This window comes from Tupaia chinensis, unplaced genomic scaffold (genome assembly GCF_000334495.1).
Source record: "Tupaia chinensis unplaced genomic scaffold, TupChi_1.0 Scaffold000116_2, whole genome shotgun sequence".
Taxonomy (NCBI): domain Eukaryota; kingdom Metazoa; phylum Chordata; class Mammalia; order Scandentia; family Tupaiidae; genus Tupaia; species Tupaia belangeri.
In genome coordinates this window covers 40,819-51,482 of record NW_006159581.1, presented here as the reverse complement: position 1 = coordinate 51,482, position 10,664 = coordinate 40,819, and the positions used below count along the sequence as shown (strand labels likewise).

The 10,664-nt window shown below is 62.9% G+C and overlaps 1 protein-coding gene across 1 annotated transcript in view; it reads right to left on the bottom strand.

The window, feature by feature from the left end:
- The window catches only part of COL11A2 (collagen type XI alpha 2 chain), a 40,071-nt gene that overhangs the window by 11,024 nt on the left and 18,383 nt on the right, over positions 1 to 10,664 (bottom strand). The window contains 38 exon segments of the mRNA XM_014586180.1: positions 199 to 306; positions 607 to 660; positions 818 to 871; positions 1,079 to 1,132; positions 1,323 to 1,376; positions 1,547 to 1,654; positions 1,833 to 1,886; positions 1,973 to 2,026; positions 2,120 to 2,227; positions 2,364 to 2,471; positions 2,685 to 2,738; positions 2,931 to 3,020; positions 3,183 to 3,290; positions 3,661 to 3,714; positions 4,000 to 4,053; positions 4,151 to 4,204; positions 4,329 to 4,373; positions 4,493 to 4,546; positions 4,635 to 4,679; positions 4,794 to 4,847; positions 5,085 to 5,138; positions 6,525 to 6,632; positions 6,930 to 6,983; positions 7,186 to 7,230; positions 7,356 to 7,409; positions 7,602 to 7,646; positions 8,107 to 8,160; positions 8,289 to 8,333; positions 8,510 to 8,563; positions 8,752 to 8,796; positions 9,161 to 9,214; positions 9,321 to 9,365; positions 9,445 to 9,498; positions 9,656 to 9,709; positions 9,878 to 9,931; positions 10,009 to 10,062; positions 10,155 to 10,208; positions 10,374 to 10,559. Of these exon segments, the coding sequence (XP_014441666.1) occupies positions 199 to 306; positions 607 to 660; positions 818 to 871; positions 1,079 to 1,132; positions 1,323 to 1,376; positions 1,547 to 1,654; positions 1,833 to 1,886; positions 1,973 to 2,026; positions 2,120 to 2,227; positions 2,364 to 2,471; positions 2,685 to 2,738; positions 2,931 to 3,020; positions 3,183 to 3,290; positions 3,661 to 3,714; positions 4,000 to 4,053; positions 4,151 to 4,204; positions 4,329 to 4,373; positions 4,493 to 4,546; positions 4,635 to 4,679; positions 4,794 to 4,847; positions 5,085 to 5,138; positions 6,525 to 6,632; positions 6,930 to 6,983; positions 7,186 to 7,230; positions 7,356 to 7,409; positions 7,602 to 7,646; positions 8,107 to 8,160; positions 8,289 to 8,333; positions 8,510 to 8,563; positions 8,752 to 8,796; positions 9,161 to 9,214; positions 9,321 to 9,365; positions 9,445 to 9,498; positions 9,656 to 9,709; positions 9,878 to 9,931; positions 10,009 to 10,062; positions 10,155 to 10,208; positions 10,374 to 10,559 (2,481 nt within the window).

The following is a 10,664-nucleotide window of genomic DNA, read 5'->3' as shown; positions in this document are numbered from 1 at the left end:
CATGTCTTCTAATGCTTCAGGGGACCAGCCAGAGCGTATCTCACTCTCGCTTGCTCCTAGACCCAATGCACGCCTCCCAGGACACCCCATTCCCAGAGCCATCCTCCTGGGCACCCCTGACTCAGGCCCCCCAGCCTCCACACACCCCTATCTCCAGGTCTGCTGTTCACAGCCCCCTAACACCCCTCCCAAACTCACAGGGTTCCCTTTGGGTCCATCATCGCCTGTGGGGCCCTTAGGCCCTGGTGGCCCCGCCTCTCCGGGCTGCCCCGACTCTCCTTTCTCCCCACGCTCCCCGCGTGGACCCTGGAAATGAGTGGAGGTCACAGACAGTCCCAAGGGAGTGCCAGAGACCAGGGATTCAGCTTCTGGTTCCAAGACCTCCCAACCACCCCCATGACAATGGGGCACTCGTAGAGGGTCGGGCCTACCCTTCAAGGAAAGGGTGTCGGGGCTCACTCAGACCCAGAGCTGTGGCCCGCAGAGGAGGGCGGGGAGCAGAGGCCCCTGGGATGCAGAGTTCAGTTCAAGGAGGTCAAGGAAAGTGGGGGTGCAGTCAAGGGGGTTGAAGGGGGTTGGGAGTGGGGCCTCAGAGCCATCACTCACCTTGACACCTGGTTCGCCCTGGACCCCTGGAGACCCTGACTCTCCTGGCTCCCCCTGCAGAGAGATTGGGGGTTTACACCTCCTTCCCCTTCCCCCAAAGCCATCCTGATATGCCCGTATCTCATTCTCTGTTGTCTTCCCTACCAGACTTGGCAGAAGCCCACCCTCACCCCACCCTCGAGACTGGTCCATTTGCCCCCTTCCCAGTTACCTTCTCTCCAGGGGGACCCAGGTTTCCGACACCTCCTGAGGGGCCTTGAGGGCCCTGGAAGAGGAACAGAAATAGGGATCACCTTAGGGGACCCCTTAGAGGTGCCATTCCCAGGGCAGAGCCCACATGATGGCCCGGAGGTCACAACAGTGACACAGCAGGAGGCCTCCCCAGGGGGGACGCCAGAGCATATGGTCTGGGGAAGCGGGGGCAGGGGACTGGCCACACTGGTTTGAGGGAACGAGGACTGAGATGACTCACATCAGCACCATTGGGTCCAGCTGGGCCTCGAGGTCCTGGGGGGCCAGGTGGTCCCTGGGGGGAAAAGATACCAGAGATCCCAAGCCAGGGAAGGGGGAGAAAGGGTGCAGCGGACAGGCAGGGATGGGGCCCTGGGTGATGGGGTGCTGGGCAAGGAGGAGGGCCGCAGGCCAGGGAGTGTGCAGGGGATGGGCAGGGCCGCAGGGTGAGGGGTGCCGGGCTGGGCCCACAGGGTCACACTCACCATAGGCCCCACGTCTCCTGTTTCTCCCTTCTCCCCGGAGGGGCCCGGCAGACCCTGTGCAAGCATTCACAGACGCGGGTGACCAACTGCCCCGAGCGTGGCCCTCGGCCCACAGCGCCCGCCCCTCGGATCCCACGCGCCTCATCAGGGCTGCTGCAGGGTCAGGGCAGACACCGGCCCCATCGTGACCTCTCCTCTTGCCGCTCTCCCTACCCCCGGGTCACCTGCAGGCCGATGGGTCCTGGGGGCCCATTGAATCCCCTTGTTCCTTCGTCGCCTTTGGCTCCAAAGTGTCCTTGGGGTCCCCGAGCTCCAGGCTCCCCATCTGCTCCCTGGGGGGATTGGGCAGAGGCAGAGACAGAGACAGGCATGGGCCCGGTGCTCTTGATCCACATCCCCACACCAGGCTGGGCACCAGGCCCAGAGCCCACCCCCACCCACAAGGCCAGAGGGGAGCTGAGGGCAACCTGGAGGCTGCCAGGGCCTTGGCTGGGGTGGGGGGCCACTCACCGCTGCTCCAGGCTGCCCCACAGGACCAATGGGCCCTGGGGGTCCAGGAGGGCCCTAGTGGAGAAAGAGGAGTCAGAAATACCCAGACAGGAGACAGGTTAAAGGCCAGGAGGTCAGAGGTCAAGGTCCTGGACACTCACGTGTTCGCCCTTGTTTCCTTTCGTGCCCTTCTGTCCGGGGTCTCCCACCTCGCCCTGGGTGGGGAAGGCCGGTGAGGAATTAGAGAAAGGAGGAGGGCTGGGAGGACAGGTCAGGCCCGGGGATCACGCCCACAGCAGAGATCTCACCTTGTCTCCATCCTCTCCGGCCACACCTGGAGGCCCAGCAGGACCCGGAAGCCCAACGGGGCCCTGCACCCCATCACGGCCAGTGGGACCAATGGGGCCCTTCTCACCCTGTGGGAAACGGAGGACAGCTGTGGCCTGGAGGTCACCCCCACTCTCAGACTCCCCCATGGGAAACCCTCCACAGCTCACCACCCCTAGCCCACAGCCCCTTCCCCGGGACCCCTCCCCAGGGCCCCACACTCACCGGGACACCTTTCTCTCCTGCAGCTCCAGGAGGCCCCTGCGGGCCTGGGCGCCCTGGGGGGCCAATGGGCCCACCTGATCCTGCCCCACCTCGCTCCCCAGGGGAGCCCTGAGACAAGAAATGGAGTCAGACCCCCAGGAAGAAGACCCCAGCCTGCCCGTTCCAGAGGACCCTGACCCCAGTTCCAGGGAGCCAAGGCTGCAACCAGAGCCACTGGCCAACCCCAGACTCCCTCTGCCCCGCCCACAGCCCCTGTCCAGGCCCAAGGCTCACCCACTCCCTCCCCAGTTCCTTCCCGCTGCCCAGGGACCCCAGACTCACTGCAGGCCCAGGGGGGCCAGCCGGACCCTCATTTCCTTTCAGACCAGGTCCACCCTGAGGAGCAGAGATTTGGGGCAGCAGTTGAGAGAGAAGGTGGGTGTCACAGGGACGGGGCTCCAGGAGGTGTGCAGGGACAGACGAGGGCTGGGCGGGGCGCCAGGCTCAGAGGGGTGGGAGTGGGGGTGACACGGGGTGTCAGGATGTGTGTGATGGCTTCAGGTGGTCAGGTGTGGGAGTCACACTCACCGCTGTGCCCGGGAGGCCCCTCTCTCCTGGGAAACCCCTCAGACCAGCAGGGCCATCCTTCCCTGGGGCCCCGGTGGGACCAGGGTCACCCTAAAAGGGAAGGAGAGGTGGTGAACCACAGCCATGCCCCCAAACTGAGCAGAGATCACTGCCCCAGTTCGAATTCCCAGTCACCCATCCCCATCAGCACCCCGCCCCCAGACTCCGAGTCTCCCGTCCCTCCCCACACACACACACCAGCCCCTCGCTGACCTTTGTCCCTTCTTTGCCAGCTGTCCCAGGCAGTCCCTGCTCTCCAGGAGGCCCTGGAGGGCCGGGGTGACCTCTCTCCCCCATGGGGCCGCTTTCTCCTGCAGCTCCCTAGGGAAAGCCAGGAGTCCCCACTTTCAGACCCCTCATCCTTCTGCTGCCAAACAGCCCACCTGGCCACCCTGAATTACCCTCCAGAGCCCTGTGACCCCACCCCGAAGCTACTGGCAAATTTCCGGGGGCTCTCCTGGGCCGGGGCTGGGTGCCCCTTCCCCAGCATGGGAACTCGTGTAGCTGTTGGGGAGCTGCCTCTTCTCACAGCAGCAAGGATGTGACAGCAGGCCCCAGAACAGACTGAACAGGACCCGCCCCAAATCTCACACAACACCCCTGCCCCCCACCCCGCCACTGACTCCTGCCACAGGGGTCCAGGTCAGAGGGGCAGACAGATGAGCCCAGGGTCTCCTGCCAGCACACCTACCTGAGGTCCCACCACTCCTGGGGGACCAGGGGGGCCGGTCTTCCCCTGGAAGCCCTGAGAGAGGAGAGAGGAGAGTGGTCAGAGCAGGCACGGTGCTGCGGGGCACCCCAGGATCCTGAGGTCAGGGCAGTCACCCCAGCCCTGGGCCCATCTGAACAGCACTGGGCATGCTCCCCTCTGCCAGAACTGCCCTGTGGGCCTCCAGGGGCCATGGGGAGAGGGTGGCCATCAGGGCAGTCACCCCAGCCCTGGGCCCGTCTGAACAGCACTGGGCATGCTCCCCTCTGCCAGAACTGCCTCCAGGGACCACGGAGAGGGGGTGGCCAGGGCATCACTCACCACTTCTCCTCTCTGGCCGGGGTGTCCTGGCAGCCCGTCCTTCCCAGGGGGGCCCTGGAAGAGGTTCAGGTGTCAGGCGAACCCTAGGCTGGGGAGGTGGCTGGGAAGAACTCAGAGAACTAGGTGGGTCGGAGGTCAGTGGTCAACTTACCGGGGGCCCTTTGGGGCCAGGAAATCCGTTGGGGCCCTGAGGTCCAGGGAGACCCTAGAGACAGAGGTGGGTTGAGTCAGGAGAAGGGAGACACGGTGTATGTGTTTGGGGTGGGGGGATGCTCCCCTCAGGTTCCCTGAGTGCACCAGGGACAGACCCGCAGACTCAGTCCACTCACCCTCTCTCCAGGAGGCCCATGGGGGCCATCACCACCAGACGTCCCCTGTGGGGGAAACAGAGTAAGGGGAGCTGCCTTCTCACTACCCCAAAGTCAGAGGGCACCAAGGGAGAGCCAGGGCTCAGAGGACACAGGGCAGACGGAGCCTGGCAGGGACCACTCACCTTAGCACCAGACTTCCCAGTGGCACCTCGGGGTCCCCGCTGACCACGTGGACCCTGCAGAGAAGGGAGAAGAGTCATCAGAAACCCCCAAATGCACCCCTTCAGGTCTTTGGCCTCCCATTTCGGTCAGTTGTGCACTCACCGTGGGGCCCCGTTCTCCCCGAGGTCCCGATTTCCCTGACAGGCCCTGGTGGGAATGAAGTAGAAAGAACATCACCCAGCGCAGGGCTCCCCACACAGGGCGTGGTCCCCCACAGAGCCCCCTCTGAGCCCCCACGCCCTCTCCCTGCCCCCCACTTACCCGGGCTCCCTTCTCTCCACTGGCTCCAGGAAAACCAGGAAATCCCAGGGACCCCTGGTGAGGATGGAGATGGGGAAATTGAGAAGTCGCAACCGGCAACCGACAGGGCTAAGGAAGGGCTAACAGGGGTCAGGAGAGGCCATGGGGACAGCGGCGAGGGAGACCTGGGCTCTGCCCATAACGAGGTGGCCCTGGACAAACCCTCTGGGCCCCTATTTTCTCATCCGCAGAATGGGGTCAACTAAATTCACAGGGGACAGGAGGAGGGGCACAGAAGGGGCATTACGTCACCTTGGGACCCTGGCGTCCGGGGTAACCAGGTAGACCAGGAACACCCAGCTTGCCCTGCAGAGAGACGGGGGCAGTTAGGTGCGAGGAGCCAGCAGTGCCTCTCCATGCCTGGGACCCTGCCCTGAGAGGGGAGACAGCCCCCCTCTCAGCAACGCTCCCCCCAAACTCGAGCACTGGCCCCTCCTCCCTTGCCCTCAGGCTGCCTGGCCTCTGTAGTCTGTCCTTCCTGGAGTGGCTTTTCCCAAGCTCTCAGGGGGGCCTTGCCTCCTAGGTCTGGAGACTACAGTCTGCAACTGCATCGAGTCCTTCAGGGTCCCTGTGTCAGCTGTGCCCACCTGCCAGCCTCAGTGCCACCCTTCCCAGCACCTAGTCCTGGTCCCCTGGGCCTCAGCCCCTTTGCTCATGCTCACCACCCCTCCCTCCTCGGGCTCCAGGACTGTGGGGCAGTAGTCGGGAATGGAGATTCTGCAGCTAGATTGCTTAGTCTTTTTTTTTTTTTTTTTTTGAGAGGTTTTTGCTATACGGCACATGTGCTCACCAGAAAGACAGACAGATAGAAAGCGAGAAATCACCCCCCAAGGGGGGATGGCCATGCTGCGATCCCTTCTCCTCCATTCTCCTCTTGGGATCTTGGGCACGCACGCACACGTGCCCGGCATGAGTTTAAGTCACTGGGTCCGGGACTCGAACCACAGTCAGCTACATGGGAGTCCAGCGACATAGCCATTACGCCAACTGCTGGTCCCTGGACTGCTTCATCTTGAACCCAGGCTCTGCCTATTGCTGCCATGGCACTGACACAGCTCAGCATCCTTGTGCCTCTGCAAAAAGCTCAGGGGCCAGCAGGTGGCGTAGTGGTTAAGGAGCTGGACTCCCACGTGGCCCACGAATGTTCAATTCCCAGACCTGGTGGCTTCAAAATCACACCAGGTTTGTGTGTGTGCTGCCTCAAATCCCGATAGAATGGAGGAGCAGGCATTGCAGGTGGCCATTTCCCTGGGGAGCGATTTCTCACTTTCTCTCTCTCTGCCTTTCTTTGTGGAGCATGTGTGCCCTATGGCAAAAACCCTTAAAAAAAAAAAAAAAAAGAATTCATGTGCAAAATGAAGTGGGAGGAGCCTGCACAGGCGAGTGCTCAGTGCCCGGGGTTTGAGCTGGCAGCCCCCCTCTGAACTCCTCCAGGCTGGCTCTGCACATGTCACTCCACCCCGCACCTCCAGTTACTTACTCCCCATGCTTTGTTGGTCTCCGCCAAACTCCTCACACCTCTATAGCCCCTCTCAGCCCATCAGGGGCAGGGGCTGCTGGTGTGTGCACAGAGGGGACCATAATTAGTGCACGCCGTCCTCAGCCAACTCCGTGACTCCGGCCACCCCGGCAGCCGGGCCGCCATCCCACCACATCCCCCTGATCCGGGCACAGACCCCGCATCGCCATCACCTTCTCGCCCATGAGCCCAGTGGGCCCAGGGTCTCCGGTGGGTCCAGTGCGTCCCTTCGGCCCCTCGGGGCCATCCTCTCCCCTGGATCCAGGGACTCCCACCTCGCCCTGAGTGAGAGGGTTGGAGGGGTGAGTGTTGGGGCCTGGAGGTCGGGGCTGGGCCCTGAGGGGACAAGTGGGGCTGCAGGGGCCCAGACGCTATGGCAGGGTAGGCAGCCCCACCGAGGCAGGGAGGGTTAGGGTTGGAAGGACAGTGAGACAGGTCATGGGTGTCATCCCCGGGTTCAGGCTCTAAAGGGAGCACAGCACTGGAGGTCTCGCGTGATTAGGCTGGCTCTTGGGGACTCCAAAGTGGAGGGTCATTAGGACGTGGAGTTGGGGACCAGTGTGGGGGTTTCTACTCACCCTGTCACCTTTCACACCTATGTCACCTTTGAACCCTGGAAAGCCATCCTCGCCCTGAGAAAGACGGAGATGAGAGGACACCTCAGATGGTGGAGGGCTGGCGGTTAAGCTGGAGGGTTCAGAGCTTGTGGGTGGAGGGTGGCTTTAGGAGCCAGAGGGCAATCTGGGGAGGCTGGAGGGACGGAAGTGAGGCCAAGAGGTGGGCAGGGCATGCAAGACAAGACGGGGGTGGCAGGAAGCTGGGCTCAGTGCTGACCTTTTCACCCTTATGGCCCTTGAGACCCCGAATTCCATCCACGCCCTAGGATTAAACGGAGAGACGGAGAGCCATGAGGAGTAGAGGCCGGGTTGGGAGGCCCGAGCTCCTAAGACCCAACTCACTCTCCTACCCACAGTCCTTCATCTCCCAGCCTGGTAATCGGTTACCTTGACACCTCGAGGTCCTGGGTACCCTAGGGGGCCCTGAGGCCCAGACGGACCCTGGAAATAGAACGAGGGGCGTTCAGAAGGCGGCCTCTGGGAGTGGGAGAGATGGAGGCAGCGGCACTGGGGTCTGGGTAGGGCTGCCAGACATGGGACTGAGAGCTCTGTCGGAGCTGTGGGAATGGCGAGATAGGGAAACCCTGAGGGTTCAGGGCTCCTTCAGGGAGTGAGGAGGTGTGGACATCTCACCTGGTTTCCTTTGGTTCCAGGGGGACCTTCCTTGCCAGGGTGACCCTGTAGGAAGGGGATGGAGAATGTGACTGCTGGCCCCTGTCACCTTCTCTGCATCCCTCCCTCACTTCACCTAAGCCCTAGATCCCTGTGACCTAATGAAGCCAACTGACCATGGATGGGTACCCCCCAGTGACCTTCCAGAGCAAGGGACTCCCGTATGGATGGCCCCTGCCAGGCCCTGGAGGTCATGCACTGGGGGAAGGCGAGGGGATCTCGCATTGAGAGGTGGGGACTCTGGGCCAGCCCATGGACTGCCGGTTGAAGGAGCCAGACCCCTCATGGCCGACCACGGTTCAAATGCCAGCCCCAGCATCTTGAAACACACTGGGAGCATGTGCACGGGTGCCCCAAATCTCCACAGGCTGGAGAAATGAAGCAGGGAGTGCATGCCCTGTTGAGGGGTGCTTGCTCCCTTTCCCTCTCTCTTAAAGATAAATAAAAGAGGCAGGGGCCCACTCACTGGGAGTCCGTCCGAGCCAGGCATACCGGGAAGCCCTGGTTTCCCTCGAGGGCCCTGCAGGAAGACAAGGAGGCTCAGGGTCGCTGACGAGACCAGGCCTGAACACGCTGCGGAAGTCCCAACAGACAGAGCCCTCCCCACCCCACCCAAGGCCCCCACCCCCAAATCATTTAGTCACTTACCTTCTCTCCATGAGGACCAATGGCACCCTGGGGCCCAGGGAGACCCTACACAGGGAGAGAATCACAGGGCCTCTCAGGGGTGGGCCTCTCTCCTCACCAGCCTCCCATTCAGACCATGAGCAAGGAAGCCCTGGGACCCTTCATTTCCAGTCTCCACCGGGGTCTGTGGAAGCTCAGGGGAAGTCACTAAAAATGCGCGGGGGAGGAGCAGGATGACTCACCTGGGTCCCAGGAGTGCCTTGTTGCCCAGGAGGTCCTGGCTCGCCCTGGGGTCCCTAGAGACAGGTGACCAGGCAGGAGTCAGAAGGAAATGGGGACAGAAAGACTCGGGACAGAGAACCGAGTCCCCACAGGAAAAGCCAAGAGGGCAGGGGCAGGAAGCAGGCAGGGGTCAAAGAGCAAGCAACCAGGACCAGGGCTCCGGGACACAGAGTCAGGGCAGGTCTCCGTGCCCAGCACTCACCAAGCTCCCCTTGGGGCCGTGGGGACCATCCATGCCTCGGACTCCCTGAAACATGAGAGGGGCATGAGGGGGCTGGACGTGGGGCGGCCTGCAGGGCCTGTGGTTTCTCAGAGGCCCGGCCACTCCAGAGTGTGGGCGGGCAGACCTCTAGTCCATCCCAGACCAAGGCAAACAGCAGGCCCAGATCCGTAGGGCGTGGGGCTGTGGGTCTCTGGCCTTGTGGGGTTTTGCTTTGTTTTTCTTGAGGGTTTTTTTTGTTTTGGCTCTGCTCAGAGTCCTTGGTGCACTGCACCACACGACCCTCCCAGGGCATCCAGGGGTGAAGGCTAAAACAGGGCTGTGGAGAGTAGGGGAGCTCATGGGAGGAGGAGAGGTCAAAGTCGGGGCTGCAAGTCAGGGAGCCACTTACCGGAGGCCCAGGAATACCAGGAGGGCCTTTGGGGCCAAGGAGGCCTCGAGGTCCCTGCATTTGGGGTGACAACATGAATGGGTTAGAGAAAATGTGTGCTGTTAGCGGCCACGTCCCTCCCCTGCCTCCCCCACCCTGCCCTGACCCCTCAGACACTCACCGACTCTCCAGGCAGCCCCCGAGGCCCGATCTCCCCGTCGTCGCCCTGGAGGAGGAGCCCGTGGTGAAGCAGCCTCGCCTGCCAGGCCTCTCCTGCACCCAGCCCCAGCCCTGCCACAGCTTACCCGCTCTCCATCCTCACCGGGGGGCCCGGGAAGGCCCTGGGCACCATTGTCACCCTGAAAAGTGGGGCACAGGTGAGAAGAGCCGCAGAGGCCCCAGCAGAGGTGGCACTGGCCCTCGCTGATTTGCCAACTGGGACGGCCAGATGCTGGTGGGCTTCTCCCGCCCTCCCTCCACAGAAGAACCCCCACAGCCCCCACCCCGTGTACTCACCCTATGTCCCTTCTCCCCAGGTAAGCCTGGGAGTCCATCGAAACCTCGGTCACCCTGGGGGAAGGGGAGCAGCCAGAGTGAGCCCCAGCCTTTCCCACCCACCGCTCCCCGTTGTGTCCTGAGCGGGGAGGGGACTCTGGGAATGCCATCATCCCCAGAACATGGGTGAGCCCAGATGGGGCTGGGAGCTGCAGGCATCAGCCAGGGGCCCAAGCTGCCTACCTTCACCCCAGGCTCTCCTGGCATCCCTCGGGCTCCGTCGGCACCCGCTCGGCCCTGCAGGGGAAGGGTAGAGTCAGCAAGCGGGCCACAGTCCTCCCCGCTCCACCACCACCTCAGCCCTGGGCACTCACCCTTCGCCCAGCCTTGCCCGGAGGGCCTGTGAGGCCCTGAGGTCCTCTGGGGCCCTAGTGAGGAGAGAGGCAGGCAGTGAATGGGCACAGAGAGCAGCGGAGGCCCTGGGCTGGGGAGTCAGACATAGGGCCGAGGGGACAGTCACCTGAGGGCCGAGGTCTCCAGATTCTCCCTTCAGGCCAGGGCTACCAGGTTGTCCCTGTGAGAGAGAAGAGGACAGTCATGCTGAAAGACACGCCCAACGGGGACCTCAAAGCCCTCCCCCAAAGGAGCAAGACAGCTTTCGATCTGTTTCCTTTCCAGAACTGTCCATCCCCCCATGTGTGAGTACAGGCTCCTCCACTCCAATACCCCACACACTCACCAAGGGTCCAGGGCGGCCTGTGTATCCCATGGGGCCAGGGGGTCCACGCAGCGCCAGCTAGGGAGCCGGGGAGATGGCAGAGCTGAGGGAGAGCCAGCAACTCCCAACCCCCACACACTCCAGATGTGCCCTTCCACTCCAAATCCTCCTGCTGCACTGCCCACCGCTCTCCCCAGTCCTCTCAGCCTAATCCAACCCAGATCGTCCACGTTCCATCCACTTCGATCTACCCCCCTCCAGCCCCTTCCCAGGACCGTCCCTCTCCCACCAGCACCTCCCTCCACCAGGGTC